Source organism: Microtus ochrogaster, chromosome 8 (genome assembly GCF_000317375.1).
Source record: "Microtus ochrogaster isolate Prairie Vole_2 chromosome 8, MicOch1.0, whole genome shotgun sequence".
Classification (NCBI taxonomy): domain Eukaryota; kingdom Metazoa; phylum Chordata; class Mammalia; order Rodentia; family Cricetidae; genus Microtus; species Microtus ochrogaster.
In genome coordinates this window covers 73,947,377-73,962,433 of record NC_022015.1, presented here as the reverse complement: position 1 = coordinate 73,962,433, position 15,057 = coordinate 73,947,377, and the positions used below count along the sequence as shown (strand labels likewise).

At 57.1% G+C, this 15,057-nt stretch overlaps 3 protein-coding genes across 8 annotated transcripts in view; 2 read left to right on the top strand and 1 right to left on the bottom strand.

Moving 5' to 3' along the window:
• The window catches only part of Cuedc2 (CUE domain containing 2), an 8,241-nt gene extending 5,303 nt beyond the window's left edge, over positions 1-2,938 (top strand). For 2 of the 3 annotated variants that reach the window (XM_005352406.2, XM_026781510.1), the window contains 8 exons: positions 598-681; positions 1,505-1,648; positions 1,734-1,795; positions 1,879-2,006; positions 2,091-2,270; positions 2,372-2,433; positions 2,511-2,571; positions 2,645-2,938. In XM_005352406.2, the coding sequence (XP_005352463.1) occupies positions 608-681; positions 1,505-1,648; positions 1,734-1,795; positions 1,879-2,006; positions 2,091-2,270; positions 2,372-2,433; positions 2,511-2,571; positions 2,645-2,791 (858 nt within the window). In that variant the 5' untranslated portion in view covers positions 598-607 and the 3' untranslated portion in view covers positions 2,792-2,938. The remainder of the gene's footprint in view (positions 1-597; positions 682-1,504; positions 1,649-1,733; positions 1,796-1,878; positions 2,007-2,090; positions 2,271-2,371; positions 2,434-2,510; positions 2,572-2,644) is intronic. The other variant, XM_005352407.2, reaches the window with a different exon arrangement.
• Positions 2,939-3,042: 104 nt separating this feature from the next.
• Positions 3,043-6,226, bottom strand: Fbxl15 (F-box and leucine rich repeat protein 15). The gene is made up of 4 exons (XM_005352405.2): positions 4,877-6,226; positions 4,559-4,712; positions 3,860-4,365; positions 3,043-3,387 (listed from the first exon to the last, which is right to left on the bottom strand). The coding sequence occupies exons 1-4, from the start codon at positions 4,927-4,929 to the stop codon at positions 3,198-3,200; spliced, it is 903 nt and encodes a 300-aa protein (XP_005352462.1). The 5' UTR covers positions 4,930-6,226; the 3' UTR covers positions 3,043-3,197.
• A 72-nt stretch (positions 6,227-6,298) lies between these two features.
• The window catches only part of Psd (pleckstrin and Sec7 domain containing), a 14,673-nt gene continuing 5,914 nt past the window's right edge, over positions 6,299-15,057 (top strand). The window contains exons 1-11 of one of the 4 annotated variants that reach the window (XM_026781508.1): positions 6,299-6,329; positions 7,187-7,242; positions 8,513-9,246; positions 9,508-9,610; positions 10,023-10,377; positions 11,030-11,473; positions 12,526-12,720; positions 12,859-12,939; positions 13,101-13,213; positions 13,534-13,592; positions 13,696-13,785. In XM_026781508.1, the coding sequence (XP_026637309.1) occupies positions 8,596-9,246; positions 9,508-9,610; positions 10,023-10,377; positions 11,030-11,473; positions 12,526-12,720; positions 12,859-12,939; positions 13,101-13,213; positions 13,534-13,592; positions 13,696-13,785 (2,091 nt within the window). In that variant the 5' untranslated portion in view covers positions 6,299-6,329; positions 7,187-7,242; positions 8,513-8,595. The other 3 variants (XM_013348154.2, XM_026781509.1, XM_005352404.3) reach the window with 3 other exon arrangements.

The following is a 15,057-nucleotide window of genomic DNA, read 5'->3' as shown; positions in this document are numbered from 1 at the left end:
AAGGGGGAGAGGAGGAGGAGTGGTGATTTAGAAGTGGGCAAGGGCTGGACTGTGCGGTATTCCACAGGCTGGGGGATGACAAAGGTCTTATGGTTCAGGCTGCTGGAAAGGCAGGGATTGGGCAAGAGGAGAGAATCGATGTAGGACTTCCCCACCATATGGGCTCCTGAACCAGAAAAAAAAGTCCCTTTGTACAAAGGGTGGGTGGCTGGTCATGGATGGGGGAAGGGCTGCGCTTGGTCCTGAGACCTCCTTACTTTGGGGGCTGGACAATGGGGCCTTGTGATTGGAATTGGGGGCCAAATAGCCCCCTCAGTGATGAGATTCCTTAGCCAAGAAACATGTGACCCTTCTTGCCACAGGAGATGGGGGAGGGGCCCAACTCCCTTTGGAAGCCTTTAGAGACAGTGTTGTACCCTGTCTGGGGCTGGAGGAGGAAGAAGTGGGCGGCTCAGGGACTGACTGACTGCTTGCAGCAGCTGGGGGGGCAGCGCCAGTAGCTGGTTCAGCCTCAGAAGGCAGAGGAGGGATTGCTGCCCCCCGCCCAGTGGGTGGAAGCAGCCCAGAGACCTGGCAATTCTGTCTTGTGTTCTTTAGAAGAGACAGCATGGAGTTGGAGAGCATCGTCAGTTCGGCCCTCCTTGCCTTTGTGCAGACACACCTCTCGGAGGCCGACGTCAGGTAAGGGCTGCTCCTGAAGGAGCAGGCCAAGTTCAGAGGGGAGTTGCAGACAATACTCTACACTGGCCAGTGAAAAGATGCTTACAAAGTATTCAGCCCAATCTGAGGTGGAACTGACCCAGGTCTTCTGCAAGGATAGCGAACACTCTCTGAGCAGTAGTGGCATAAACCTAATTCTGCACTGGGGAGGCAAAGGCAGGCAGATCTCTGTGAGTTCAAGGCCAGCCTGGGCTACATAGTGAGTTCCAGGACAGCCAGGGCTACACAGAGGAAATCGTGTCCTGAAAAACTAAAGAAAAAAAATAGAGGAATTCTTAACCACGTAGCCATGTCTCCAACCCCCCGTTTGTTTTCAAGATTATTTGTGTGTGTGTGTGTGTGTGTGTGTGTGTGTGTGTGTGTGTGTGTGTGCAGGTGCCACGAGGCCAGAACTGGGTGTCAGATACCAGGGAGCTGGAAGGATAGGCAGCTGTGAGCTAATTCATGTGGCTTGGGTGAACTGAACCTGGGTCCTCTCAAGAGCAGCAGGTGCTCTTAACTGCTGAGCCATTTCTCCTGCCTGGGAAGAGCTGATTTTTATTTGCTTACATGGTCTCTCACTGTCTATCATCTGGACTGGTTGATTTGCTTAGATGGTCTCTCTCTCACTGTCTATCATCTGGACTGGTTGGAAACCAAAGCTGAAGGATTGGGAGGAGATACTCTGGCCCCAAGGGCCGAGCTGACTCATGGGCACCCATTGGAACTGAGGACGGAAGTCAGATTAGGTGGGGATGCTGAAAATATCCAGGTTCCTAGACAGTGAACTTGTTCTTTCCCACAGTGGTTTGGATGAGGTCATCTTCTCCTATGTGCTGGGGGTCCTGGAGGACCTGGGCCCCTCAGGCCCCTCAGAGGAGAACTTTGATATGGATGCCTTCACAGAGATGATGGAGGCTTACGTGCCTGGCTTCGCCCACATCCCCAGGTAGGGCCTGGCGGGGCGAGAAAGAGGTGGCGACTGGCTGGGGTTGGGATAGAGCGATCCCCACACCACCTTCTTTGCCTTTTAGGGGCATGATAGGGGACATGATGCAACAGCTGTCATCACAGCTGAGTGATGCTAGGAACAAAGGTGAGTGTGGGGCTCTGGCATTTGGAGGACTCCACCCCCACCCCAAGCCCTGGCAAATCCGATACCCTCTCTGCCTCTTGAAGAGAACCTGCACCCACAGAGCTCCTGTGTCCAAGGTCAGGTGCCCATTTTTCCAGAGACCCTGAGGCAACCTGAAAAGCTCAGAGAAGAGACCAGATCTCCTGCTGCTACTGGGGACACCCAGCATGAGGTACTAGAAGAGGGGGTACCCATGAAGGACCGTGGGGGTAGGAAAGGAAGGAGTGTGGCCTACAGTTACCATCTGTGCCCACAGGCAGCTGGTTCTGAGGAAGAACTTCCGGGAGTAGATGTCCTCTTGGAGGTATTCCCTACCTGTTCTGTGGAGCAGGCCCAGTGGGTGTTGGCCAAAGCTCGGGGGGACTTGGAAGAAGCAGTGCAGATGCTGACAGAGGGCAAGGAAGAGGGGCCTCCCAGCTGGGATGGCCCAAGTCAGGTACCCTCTCTCAGCCCCACCTCAGCTCTATCGTGTCCTTATTCTCATCTGTGTCCCCTGTTGTTGCCATTGCACCTAGAATAGGTCTCCCATATCTGCAGGACTTGCCCAGGCGCCTCCGAGGCCCCCAGAAGGATGAACTGAAGTCCTTCATCCTTCAGAAGTGAGTCTGGGCTGGGCTGGGCTGGGCCCTAGGGTCTTCCCAGGTGGCGGGAGCTTCACGTAGCCAGTGTTTGGCAGGTACATGATGGTGGACAGTGCAGAGGACCAGAAGATTCACCGACCCATGGCTCCCAAGGAGGTAAGAGTTGGGGGTGTGGGATGAGGGCTACTGACCCATGATTTCAGTCACTCACTGCCTGATTCCCTGACAGGCCCCCAAAAAGTTGATCCGATATATTGACAACCAAGTAGTGAGCACCAAAGGGGAGCGGTTCAAAGACATGCGGAACCCCGAGGCTGAGGAGATGAAGGCAACATACATCAACCTCAAGCCAGCCAGAAAGTACCGCTTCCACTGAGGCCCTGTCTGGACTCTGCCGAGCCTTCCAGATCCCAGAGGGATGCAGCCTCCTGTCCACCCCACTGCCCCTTCTCTATTTCCTTGCTCTAGTGTTAATCTATTCTTGGAGCTGCCTTCATGAGCACAGTAAAGGTGGTCCAAGGAAGGTGTAACTTCTTTCCGGTCATTCCTGCCAATGGGGCAGGAAGAGTTAGTTACACGTGTGTCTGACCTTCTGGTCCTAGCTGCTGTTCCCTGTGCACCAAACCAGAAGGGGTAAAAATCTCTTTATTTGAAATTCCAGGGTGGGGCAGGGTTTGTCACAGGCCTCTCAACCCCAGGCCCCCACAGTTCAGTTTCCCTACAGCTCAGTGTCAGGCCCCGGCTACACAGTCCAGCTGTGCTCCCACCCCAAGAAAAGTCCGTTAGACCTGCAGGTTGACAAAGGGTGCGAATCCTGCCATGTCCTGGAGTAGCACCAGGGCCTGGTGCAGCGGGGGTTCCACGTCGATGTCCACACCACGGTTCCACAAGCGGCTCAGGCTGGGCTCGGCCACGTGGTGGCAGTGCCGCACCCTCAGCGAGCGCAGCGCCGGGCAGTACTCGGCCAGGGTCCTGAGGGAGAAGCAGGGTGATGCTAGGTGCAGGGGGCCCTCTCACTTGGGGGGGGGGGGATGCCCACTAAACCTGCAGCTGGCTCCTGCAAATTCTAGGTTTCCCTCCAGCTCAGGGTCCGCTCTTCTCTACAGTACCCTAGGGAGGAGGCCGGAATGGAATTACAGACTCCACCCCCCCACCCCCGCTCACTGGGGGCTTCTGGCTCTCAGAGTACCAATCCTTGGTTCTATCCCGCGTTTCAAGATTTCAAGATTACCCTCCCTGGTTGCAGAAATGCCAGAAATCAACTTTATGTCACATCTCTCAGTGTGTCAATATTGGTTCAGAAGTCCTTTTTTTTTTTTTTTTTTTAAATTATAGGCTTTCTAGCCTAAAAAAAATATCCCAGAGGTCTTTGACAAGTACAACCCTTCCGCCTATCCCTAGAGTGACTGCCCATCTCCCACCCACTAGCCCCATGCCCAGGCACCTGACACCGTTGCTTCCGACGCGAAGGCAGCCTGTGAGGTCGAGGTGCTCGAGTTGCGGGCAGTTTCGGGCCAACTCTTGGACCGCGGTGTCCCCCACATTGGCGTTGACAGCCAACGAGAGGCTGCGGAGGCTCGCGCCGCGTCTCTGCGCCAGGTACACGATGGCCTCGTCCTTGAGCTGGCGACAGGCGGTGAGGTCTAGCTCCTCCAGAGCCGGGCAGCGGTCGGCGAGGCCACGTAGTGCCAGACCGTCCACCCAGTCACAGTGAGCGAGCGAAAGGCGCTGCAGACGCGGGCAGCCCTCAGCCAGCGCCCCCAGCGTTCGGCGGCTCAGCTGGCCGCAGCCGGCCAGGGCCACGCTCCGGAGCTGCGGATTCCGTGCCAGTACTGGCACCAGGTCCTCGTCCGACAGCCATTCGTGACACGGAGCCAGCGCCAGCTCCTGCAGCCCCTCCGCATCCCGCAGTAGCCGGGCTAACGCGGCCCGAGGAATCTGGGGCCCCACCTGCGGGCGGGAGGCACCGAGACTCAGTCTGTCCCTGGGGCGGGACGCAGCCTGGCAGCCGCCTACCTTGGGGACCTGTCACCTGCCCTCCCAGGAGAGAGCTCACGCTCGTGGCTCCCTGCTCGCCCCTGGAGGGGCCGGGCTGGAGGCGGGGCGGGGCCACGCGGGGGCGGGGCTGCGGTCCCCGGCTCACCTGAGCGGCGTCGAAGCGGCGCAGCCCCGCCAGGTGCAGCTGCACGAGCGCTCGGAAGGCGCGGCTGACGCGCTGCAGCCGGAGCAGCTGGCGCAGCGGGACCCAGGTCAGGACGTGCGGGAGCAGCACGTCTTCCCAGGGCAGATCCAGGAGCCTGCGAGGAAAGAGGCGTTGACGTCTCCGGGCCGCTGTGACGTGCGAGTCAGTCTGTTGTACCCCAGAGTCCCGGCTGGCAAGAGCGAGTCCAGGTCCGGCCAGGACTCCGCTGCCCTCCCGCGGGTCTCCTTTCCCTCCCTCGGCCCCTTCAGTGCTCGGTACCTGACAGCTCCCGGTTCTTGCTCCCCTCCGGACTGCTCCATTGGTGGCTCCATCGCAGGCTACTGCGCGTGCGCAGTAAGCTCTTCTAGCTTTGGCCTTGAAGCGGCTGCGGCGAGCCCGCCTCCTTGGTCTGGAGAGACAGACCGATTTAATCGAGTGCGGCCTCACTGAGAATCCTTTCGGAAAGCTTTCCGGATGGCCCCCAAAACTGAGGCAGGACGAACCAGCGATGTACCATCAGATGTCTTCGCAGCTACAGGGCTTGAAGCCCTAGGCTGTGCTTTCGGTCTCCGTTGCGGGCCAGTAGCCGCCTCTGAGTGGTGATGGGAGGAGCAGACAAGGCCAAAGGCGGAAGGGGCGGAGCCAGGACTCCTAGGTTACCGAGTGCCTCCCTCTGTCCTCTGGTCTCGTTTAAGCGACTTTGAGAAAAGAAAAGCTGGGGGCGGGGGGGAGAGACTGCCCAGGTTCTAACTAACTGGTATGCAGTAGGTGCTCAATAAGTCATTGCCCATAGAATGAATTAAATGGGCGATGCTAAGGCCTTTCTTATCAAGCAGATTTGTTCAAACCTGCCATTCCTTGTGAATTGTGAAGTGCACACTCAATGCAGCCATCCCTTTCCAGTTCGGTACAGCGTAGGCCGGCTTTTTGCCTAAGGGAAAAGGACTACCTGGGAGCAGCAGCGCCTCCTCTCCAGCGGTCCAGAGTCCGGGAGGAATGCGTGCTCAGCGCAAGCTACTAGCCTTGCTGCTTCTTGACTGGCCTGGGTCAATTGTAGGAAAAGTGACGCCCCAAAGCTCGCAGCTCAGTCATAGGCTTTCCTTTCACTGTGCCCCATATACTAATCTCAAGTCCCACTCTGAGGAACCCCTGGCGTAATAATTTCCTCCAGCATCCAAGGAGGGTGTGGGGCACGTGAAAGATCTTGCGCCGCTGCAGCCTACATGGTTGCGCGCCCCTGTGCAGAGATTTCGGCCGCTTCTTCAAATGAAAGCTGCTTCCCATCCGTTATCTCTCTCACCAGGGCTTTAGGCACCTTTGCAAAGGCACGCGGGTCTGTCCATTTTAAAGATGGGCAAACCGAGGCTCTGGGGAGGAAGCTCCTTAACCAGCATCAAACGGAGCAAGGATAAAGGACCCAGACATCCTGGTTTTCCCAGAATCCCTTCCACACTACTTCATTACTCAGTGTAGCATGAAGGGAGAAGGCAGCCAGCACCGGAAAGAGCAGAAGAGGGTGCAGTTGGGTGAGGGGATTGCTTCCTCTCCTCAGCCTGCCTGGGGAAGGGGTAGCCTGGAAAGATCTCTGCAAAGATAGATGTGGGCGCGCACCTCCTCCGGCCGCGCGCCTCCTCCCCCGCCCCTTTGTTCGCGCCTCTGCGCTTGCGCATTACGACAAATCTGGCGCTGTCCCCTTCAGCACCTCGCGGAACCCGCGCCACCCCTCCCCGCGGTGAGCCCCGCGCACCCCCCGCCTCGAACGTCCTCGCCCCCTCTGACTTCCCGGACCGACCCTCTCCTCCTTTCGAGGTCATAACCTGCCGGCCCTGGCCTTCCAAAGGAGAATAGTTGCCATAGTAACTCGTGTGGCGTTTTCCTAAAATAGCCAGACCCTCTTCCACCCTGGCCAAGGGCACAAGGTTTGCCTGTGCTCCTCTTCCCAATCTTCGGGTCATCCCTTCTAAAGTCTCGCTCCTGAAAAGGCGGGACGATTAACCTAGGCAGCAAGGAAGTTCTTCCTGGAGTCTGACTTATCCTTCCTCCGCACTCCGGGTGGGTGGTCAGGACAGGGACTCCGGGGTCTGCGGTTGGGAACCCCGAAGTGTTTAAGATTGCGTTCGTTTGACGATGTCCCTTCCATAGTTGGTCTTCTGGTTTTAGGGGGCGGGTCCGGTCTACTCCCGTACCGTGTGGTTTGCGTGGCCGCGTGCTTGTGGGGGCGGGAGCGCGTGTGGCATGTAACAGGTCATGTGGCAGCCTCCTAGGGACACGCGTGGGGTCTGGTGCAGGACAGGCGTGTGCAGCTGGACCCTACGTGTGGTTCAGGAGATGACGGACGAGGGAGACCTGAACATGAGTGGGGTGGGGCATATGAGGGTTTAAGAAACAGAACCAGGGGGTCTCTGCAGTCTCCCTTCCTCTGATGTGAGTCTTAGGCAGTGACTAGGGGGCTGGCATTCTTTGGGACTCAGGGCCCTGGGAAAAAAGGGAGGGGGATTAGCGTTGCTTGAGCAGAGCGTGGGGAGGGGTGGAGGAGGGACTGAGAGGCGGGCGGGCCTGGAGCAAGCGGGAGCCTTGCTGCTTTCACAGCTGAGCGGGGCCCAGCCTCTCTGCCTCCCTTCCGTTCCAGCTCCGAAGGAGCAGCGGTGAGTACTGGGGTGCCTTGGAGGAGGGGCTGCACAGGGGATGTTGCGGATCCTGTTGAGCTTCAAGAACCTGCCTGGCAGGGTTGCTGTTTCTGACAGCTTTCTTTGCCCTGCTTTGCCACCAGAGGCCCGGTTTTCCTTTATGGCCCCTCCTGGACTGGCCAAGACATGTCAAACCCCTGGAGTTGGGGGAGAGGGATGGGTGCAACCCCCTCATCCAGACCTAGCTCCTGGTGGGGGAGGAGAGGATGTGTGTCTCTGATTGTGTGTGTAAATGTTCATCTGTGTTTACGATTGTGTCGAGGAGGTCTCTGATTCACCTGTCTCTGTGTGCATCAGAAGACTGAGAGCCTGTCTGTATATTTGGTACCTCTTTGTGTGTTCCTGTCTGGTGATCTGTGTGTAAGACAAACATGTGCTTTTCCATTATACACATATTTGTTATGACTGTGAGTGTATGAGGGTGTGTCTATGAGCAGTACTGCGTGTGTCTGTTGTACTGGAGGGTGTTGCCTATGAGTGTGTTTAACTGTATATCATAACTGTCCTTCTGCATGTGTGTGTATGTGCATGCGTGTGTGTGCATGTGTGTATGTGCGTATGCGTGTGTGTGCATATGTGTGTATGTGCACACGCGTGTGTGTGCATATGTGTGTATGTGTGTGTGCATGTGTGTATGTGCGTGTGTGTGCATATGTGTGTATGTGTGTGTGTGTGTGCATGTACTGATATGGAAAAAGGATGTATCTTCCCCACTCAGCATCTATGGGCTGAAGTTAGGGGCCTCTTTTCCGGTTTTTCTTCTCACCTCTTCCCTGTGTCTCTCAACACTTCCTTGTTCCTGTGGAATCCTTTTTTCCTCCCTCTCCTTCCAAGAAGCCTAATTTTTTTTTCCTAAGTGAGCCCCCTCCCATAAGTAGGACTATGGGGACCCAGGGCCGTATGATCCAGAAGGTGGGACACCAGTCTCCCAACTGCCCCAGAACTGAATTCAGTGAACTTCTGACTTAGCTTGTTCTTTCTTCCTAAAGTGATGCTCAGGGCTCCCAGACAGAAAGAGAGGTACTGAAGGCCCTCTGAGTGGATGGTCCTTTTCCCTAAGGTTTCCATGGAGGAGCCATCAGGGTCAGGATGGGTGATCCCATATTTCCAGGCCTGACTAGGTCCCTGGACCTTATACGCCTCAACCCATCTTCCTCCTCCCTGTCTCTGCTGCCCTGCCTGTGTGGCTGCTACACACTCATCCATGCCCCCCCTTCCTCCCCTGCAGGCCTGTCTGAAGAGCATGCAGTCCCCTCACGCCCTGCCTGGCCTCGCCATCCCTGCCCCCCCAGCCTGACCCCCGGCCCCAGCATGGCCCAGGGTGCCATGCGCTTCTGTTCAGAAGGCGACTGTGCCATCTCCCCACCACGATGCCCTCGTCGCTGGCTCCCCGAAGGCCCAGTGCCCCAAAGTCCCCCAGCCAGCATGTATGGCAGCACAGGATCCCTAATACGACGAGTGGCGGGTCCAGGCCCTCGAGGCAGGGATCTGGGACGTGTGACAGCACCATGTACCCCTCTTCGAGGCCCCCCATCACCCCGTTTGGCTCCCTCACGCTGGGGACCCTCTTCCCCCACTGGGCAGCCCCCACCAGGGGCACAGAGTTCTGTGGTCATCTTCCGTTTTGTGGAGAAGGCCAGTGTGAGGCCACTGAATGGCCTTCCTGCTTCTGGAGGCCTGAGTCGGAGCTGGGACCTGGGTGGGGTTTCTCCTCCCAGACCCTCCACAGCCCTTGGACCTGGCTGCAACCGGAAGTTGCGGCTAGAGGCATCCACATCAGACCCACTCCCAGCTGGAGGAGGCTCTGCTCCTGGCAGCCGGGACCCCTCACGTGGGCCATTGATCCCACCCCAGATTGGGGCAGATGGTCTTTACTCCTCCCTCCCCAATGGGCTGGGGGGGACCCCTGAGCACCTGGCCATGCGCTTCCGAGGACCCGCAGACACTGGATTCCTAAACCAGGTATGCAATCTGCCTTGGGCTCCCTGGGGCCTTAGCACCCCAGCTAAGGGACAAAGCTTGGCCCCTGTTGGACTGAGCTTATCTTGGAGTCACCCAGATCCTTTCATGTCCTAAACCAGCTTTCTTGCCCTCTGTCGCTGTGTCCCTGCACCTTCATCCTTGTCCCATGTGGTTTTCTTTCTGCTGCTCCATATGCTTGTGTCCTTGTATGTCTGGCTTTCATTTTGGGGTCCTGTGCCTTTCACTTCCTCTTTGGCTCAGGGGGACACCTGGTCCTCCCCCCGGGAAGTCTCCTCTCATGCTCAGAGAATCGCTCGAGCCAAATGGGAATTCTTCTATGGCTCCTTGGACACCCCCAGCGCAGGTAAGGCTTGGACTTAGCCTAGGGGAAGAGGGTAGGGCCTCCTCCAGGGCATCTAAGGACTGGCAAAGAGGGAAACTTCAAACCTTCCCCGGGGTTTCCTTGGGCTCCCAAGTCTCTCCAGGCTCTAGTCTTTCATTTGTGACATGAAGGTTGGGCTGGGCTCTGGAGGAGCTGGGTGGTAGAGGGAGGGGATGGCCGGATCTCAAGGGTTATTCCTCGGAGTGGAAGAAAGTCTGGTCTCCTTCAGAGTTATTTGACAAGGGCTTGATTTGAAATGAGTTCCACAGGCATTTGATCAAGTGAAGAGTGTGGCAGATACATAGTAGTTAGATGAAGAGTCTCCAGCCTGTGTGAGGCATTGGGGAGCTCCCCAACATAAATGACCTCCTGACCTGGATGTCTGTGCATACAGGTGCTAAGCCTCCAGAGCACGCCCTCCCATCACATGGGGTGGGCTCCAAGCAAGGCTCTGGGGTGGCTGTGGGGCGAGCAGCCAAGTACTCTGAGACAGACCTGGATACGGTACCCCTGAGGTGCTACCGCGAAACTGACATCGACGAGGTGCTGGCCGAGCGGGAGGAGGCTGACTCCGCCATTGAGAGTCAGCCCAGCTCTGAGGGCCCTGCTGGCACTGCCCGACCACCTGCCTCACGACCCAGCCCATGCCCTGGCCCTCCTTCCAGCTTGGGGAGTGGCAATGAAGACGATGAGGCTGGTGGTGACGAGGATGTGGATGATGAGGTGTTTGAGGCCTCAGAGGGGGTCCGGTGAGTGGGGAGAGCAGCTCACTGTGTTCTACCTCTTCTAACAAGAACCTGCCGTGGAGGGGAAACCAGGGCTGTGAGGATCACAACAGCAAGGGCAGTATGGGAAAGAGATCCCAGGCAGAGGTCTGAGGCCTGGGATAGTGTTAGGAATGTGTGAGCATGGGGCACACCTAGGAGTCAGGGCAGCCACATGATGAAACAGGGTTCTAGACTATCAGGGGCCAGAAGCCACAGGCCAAACCAGGGGCATGGGAGCACAGGTTAGATCCTTAGGTCCTGGAAAGAAAGTGTGGAAATGTGGGGGCTTTTCCTTTCTGTCTCACGCCCCACTGCAGTTTGGAGCCACATCTTCTCCTAAGATGTTGCCAGAAATAGAAAAGGGATGGCAGGAGGGAAGCGGATCAGGGGAAAGGAGGAGAAAGGGAGATTAGCAGTGAGAGGGAAGGCGGGGGACTGGGTGCCCGGATAGCAGGGATGGGACACCATAAACATTGAATTTCATGGGCCCTCTCCCGTAGTGGTTTTTTTCCCCTTAGGGGGTTTGGGTCTGCAGAAAGGGGATGATTGCCCTGCATCAATTGGCAATAGTTCAATGAAATTCTGCCAAGGCCTGGTTTTGGGGAGCTGATAAACATTCTTCCTGCCTCTGCAGACCGGGGGACCACATGCCACTCTCTGGGCCTCTCAAGTCACCAGTGCCCTTTCTACCTGGGACCAGCCCCTCAGCAGATGGGCCTGACTCTTTCAGTTGTGTGTTTGAAGCCATCTTGGAGTCACACCGGGCCAAGGGCACCTCCTATAGCAGCCTTACCTCCTTGGAGGCCCTGGCCTCACCTGGCCCAACCAAGAGCCCCTTCTTCACCTTTGAGATGCCTCCCCAACCCCCAGCTCCCCGGCCTGACCCACCCGCCCCTGCCCCACTTGCCCCTCTGGAACCGGATCCTGGTACCAGCTCTGCTGCTGCTGCTGGTCCTTGGACCCAGAGAAGGGAAGTGGAAGAGTCAGATGCTGGGGCCAAGGTGGCCTTAAGGAAGGAGCTTCCTAGTCCCTCCCACTCTGAGGATAGCCTTGGGCTGGGGGCAGCACCCCTGGGCAGGTGAGTATTTTCTTTCATTGGTCAGCCCCATCCCGGGCCCCCAGGAATTGCTGATTAAGGGACAGAGCCCCAGAATGAGGAAATAGTTTATATTCCTGACCGAGAGCAGGTGGTTACCAGATGTCTGTTTTCCCGTTTGGAGGCCTCCTGCCATTGGCCCCCTGCAGCTCCCTCCCTGGGCTCAGATCCAGTGACTGGAGAAGCCATGATTCAGGATGGAAGAATCCCCAGAGAACATCCTCTTTTTCTCTTGGAGGGCCCTCTCCTTCCCAGACAGAGCTTCTCACCCCCACCCAGCCAGACCCACTGCCAAAAGCCCCTCCCATTCCCTCCCTCCACCGGCTCCTCCAAAACACTGTCTCATCCTGCTCTAGGAATGTCCTTTCACAGCCTAACCTTTGTGCTACCCTCTGCTGCTACCCTCTCAGTCATGGAAGCCATGGCAACAGGAGGGGGTGGCCAGGGAGACAGGGTTGCCTAGCAACCAGGAGTTTCCGGCCTCTGTCTCTGGGGTGACAGGTGGCTTTGTGAGTAGAGCAGCTGGGTGGGGAAGGAAGGAGATGAAGAGGATGAAGGGGTGCACTCTGACCTCCAAAACTGTAACCCCATAAACTGTTTCTCTATGGGTAGAAGGGAGAACCCTCAGAGAGGTAGGAGATGAAAGGAGCAGGAGATATCCCTACTGCCCCCAGATTTTTGCATGACCTCACTGCGCTTCCCCAGAACCCCATTCATACCTGGGTGCCTGTGGACAGGGGTGTGTGTGTGCAGACAGAAGGACTGCCTCGAGGGGGCAGGTGTGGAGATGGAGCAAACTAAGTCCCTGGGAGCTCTGGGGATCAGTCAGGATTCCCACATACCTCTATGAATTGGATTTGAGACAATAAAGTAGGCAGGTGGAAAGGAGGCTAGCCCATTTCCCCTAGAAAGAAGAAAAGGACCTTTCCATGTCCCTCCAGCCAACCCCCAACTTCTGGGTCTAGAGCAAAGGGGGGCTCTGGATGATCCCCAAGGCTCTGACCCAACCTTCAGCTGCTGCTCTACCCTGGCAGTGAACCACCCCTAAGCCAGCTGGTGTCCGACTCAGACTCAGAGCTGGACAGCACAGAGCGGCTGGCGCTGGGAAGCACAGATACCTTGTCCAATGGACAGAAAGCAGACCTGGAGGCCGCACAGCGCCTGGCCAAGAGGCTATACCGACTTGACGGCTTCAGGAAGGCCGATGTGGCCCGGCATCTGGGCAAGAAGTAATGCCCCCGGGCTGGGACTGAGGCTGGGGTCAAGGAATGCACCCTCTGCAGTTAATGCCCAAGGCCTCTAGGCAATGCCCAGCTGGCCCCTTCACCCTTCTCCTTGTGACGCCTACCTGTCTGCCCTGCCCACAGCAATGACTTCAGCAAATTGGTGGCTGGCGAGTATCTCAAGTTTTTTGTCTTCACGGGCATGACTCTGGATCAAGCTCTCAGGTGGGTGATTAGCCCTCTGAGAATAGTCCTACTGACCAGGCTTGGTGTTTGCGGTCCAAGCTATGTGTCTTTGAAGTTGTTTTGACATGGCTCTTCAGTGACCAGGACTTCCTGGTAAGGAGATCTTGAGTAGGGGTTACATCATCTTCCTCCCATCTTAGGGTGTTTCTAAAGGAGTTGGCCTTAATGGGTGAGACCCAGGAGCGGGAGCGTGTACTGGCCCACTTCTCCCAGCGATACTTCCAGTGCAACCCTGAAGCCTTGTCCTCAGAGGGTGAGCAGACTGCGGGAAGGATTGTCCCTGCTGGTCACAGAGCCACACACACAGGAGCAAGTGTCTGTGCAAGAGGGAATGAATGTTCATGTTTGTGGGCATGTGCACATGCACCAGTGTAAATACAGCTTTGTACATATGGCGCTGTCTGCCAGGCATGTTGCCAGGTCAAGTGTGCTTTGAGAGGCAGGTGGAGATGTGCTTGCTTTCATATGTCCTTGCTGGGCCAGGTCTGGCCGCGGGGATCAATGGCTGTGCCTAGGTATGCTGTAGGGAGAACCCCTGGGGGTGGCTGAAGCTGACACTCATTCTCCCCCTAGACGGCGCTCACACGCTGACCTGTGCCCTCATGCTCCTCAACACAGATCTCCACGGCCACGTGAGTGAGGGCTTGGCAAATGGGAGTCAGAAAACAAGAGACTTGAAAGCTTTGGGAGGCCAAGTACCTCCCAACCTCACATCTCTCTGTTTTCCTCCCTTAGAACATTGGGAAGCGCATGACCTGTGGGGACTTCATCGGAAACCTGGAAGGCCTCAATGATGGTGGCGACTTCCCCAGGGAGCTGCTCAAGGTTGGGGGGGGGGGGGAGATTCAGCCAGTAGATATTGCTGGAAGCAGGGTTGTAATGTGGGTAGGGCTGGGACTTGGGACTTGTTGGGTAGCTCCGGCGGCAGGAACCTGGGCTCCAGTGACTCAGCTTGGGGACCGCCCCCTCGCCCAGCCCCCACAGGCAGGCTCTCACCGCACATGCGCAGGCGCATGCAATCCTGAGGCAGGGGAAAGGGGGGCTGGTTCTAGAAAACACGTGAGCTGGCCGTCCTGGACTCCGCATTTGCTCTCTTCGGTTCCTCCTTTCCAGTGTTCACAGAGGGTGGGAGGGAGATGTCTCTGCTGGTGCGCGGGAGTGGGGTGTGCACGGGGACACTGCTCTCCACCTTAATGTATAAGAGCTACAAAGAACCTCCTGGCGCCTCTGCCCAGGAGGGAGCCTAAGGCAGAGGGGTCAGTGAAGTCGCAAAGGTTTTCCCAGCTTCTCGCATCCAGGGCACAACTCTGGGACTAGATACGGCTCTTCCGGCTGATTTGGAAACTGGTCCTGCACCCAGGTGCCAGGAATGAGATAGGTGCCAGTGGGAGGGGGCCGTCTGACCCTGTCTCGCAGTTCCCTCCTCCCCATGATGGAGAATGGAATGTTTTACCTCGGGAGGCCTGGACTAACTTGAAGAAGGGGGTCTCTGGACCACTCTATACAGGTCCTGGGCTGGGTATATTGGGCATCTGAGTTTGAGCAGGTATCTGAGTGGACGCGTCCACTGCAAGTTGAGGTGTCAGTGAATTGGGGTGTTTACGTGAGTTGTGTGTGTTTGGCAACTCTTTGAATCAAGGGACCTGTGTGACTTGAGGTGTTTGTGCTTTGGGTGTAGTTTGGGTATTTGTGTGTGATGCAACGTGGTATGCATTTCCCAGTTGGCTGGGTCTGGTTTGACAGTAGGTGTTTGTCAGCTGTAGATGGCTCCTTTTGAGGTGTACGTCTGTAACTTGGGGTGAGTGGGGATCGGTGCGTCTGGCAAGTTGGTATGTCTGACCTCGTGGCATATGGACTTGGCTTGGACATTGGGATATCTGCTTATGGGTTGGACGAGGTCATGACTGTTCGAAGACCAGCCCGCGAGTCTCAGAGGCAGGAGGGCCACGGGGATGGAGGGTGGAGGGTAGGAGGGCAGGCCGACCGGTCTCCTCAGTTCCCAATCCTGACAAGCTGAAGGGTGCTCCGGCCGCCGCCCGCAGCCGCCTGTCGCGCGCGCGAGCTCGGCCCCCTGGCGAGCCCCCACGCATGCGCCCC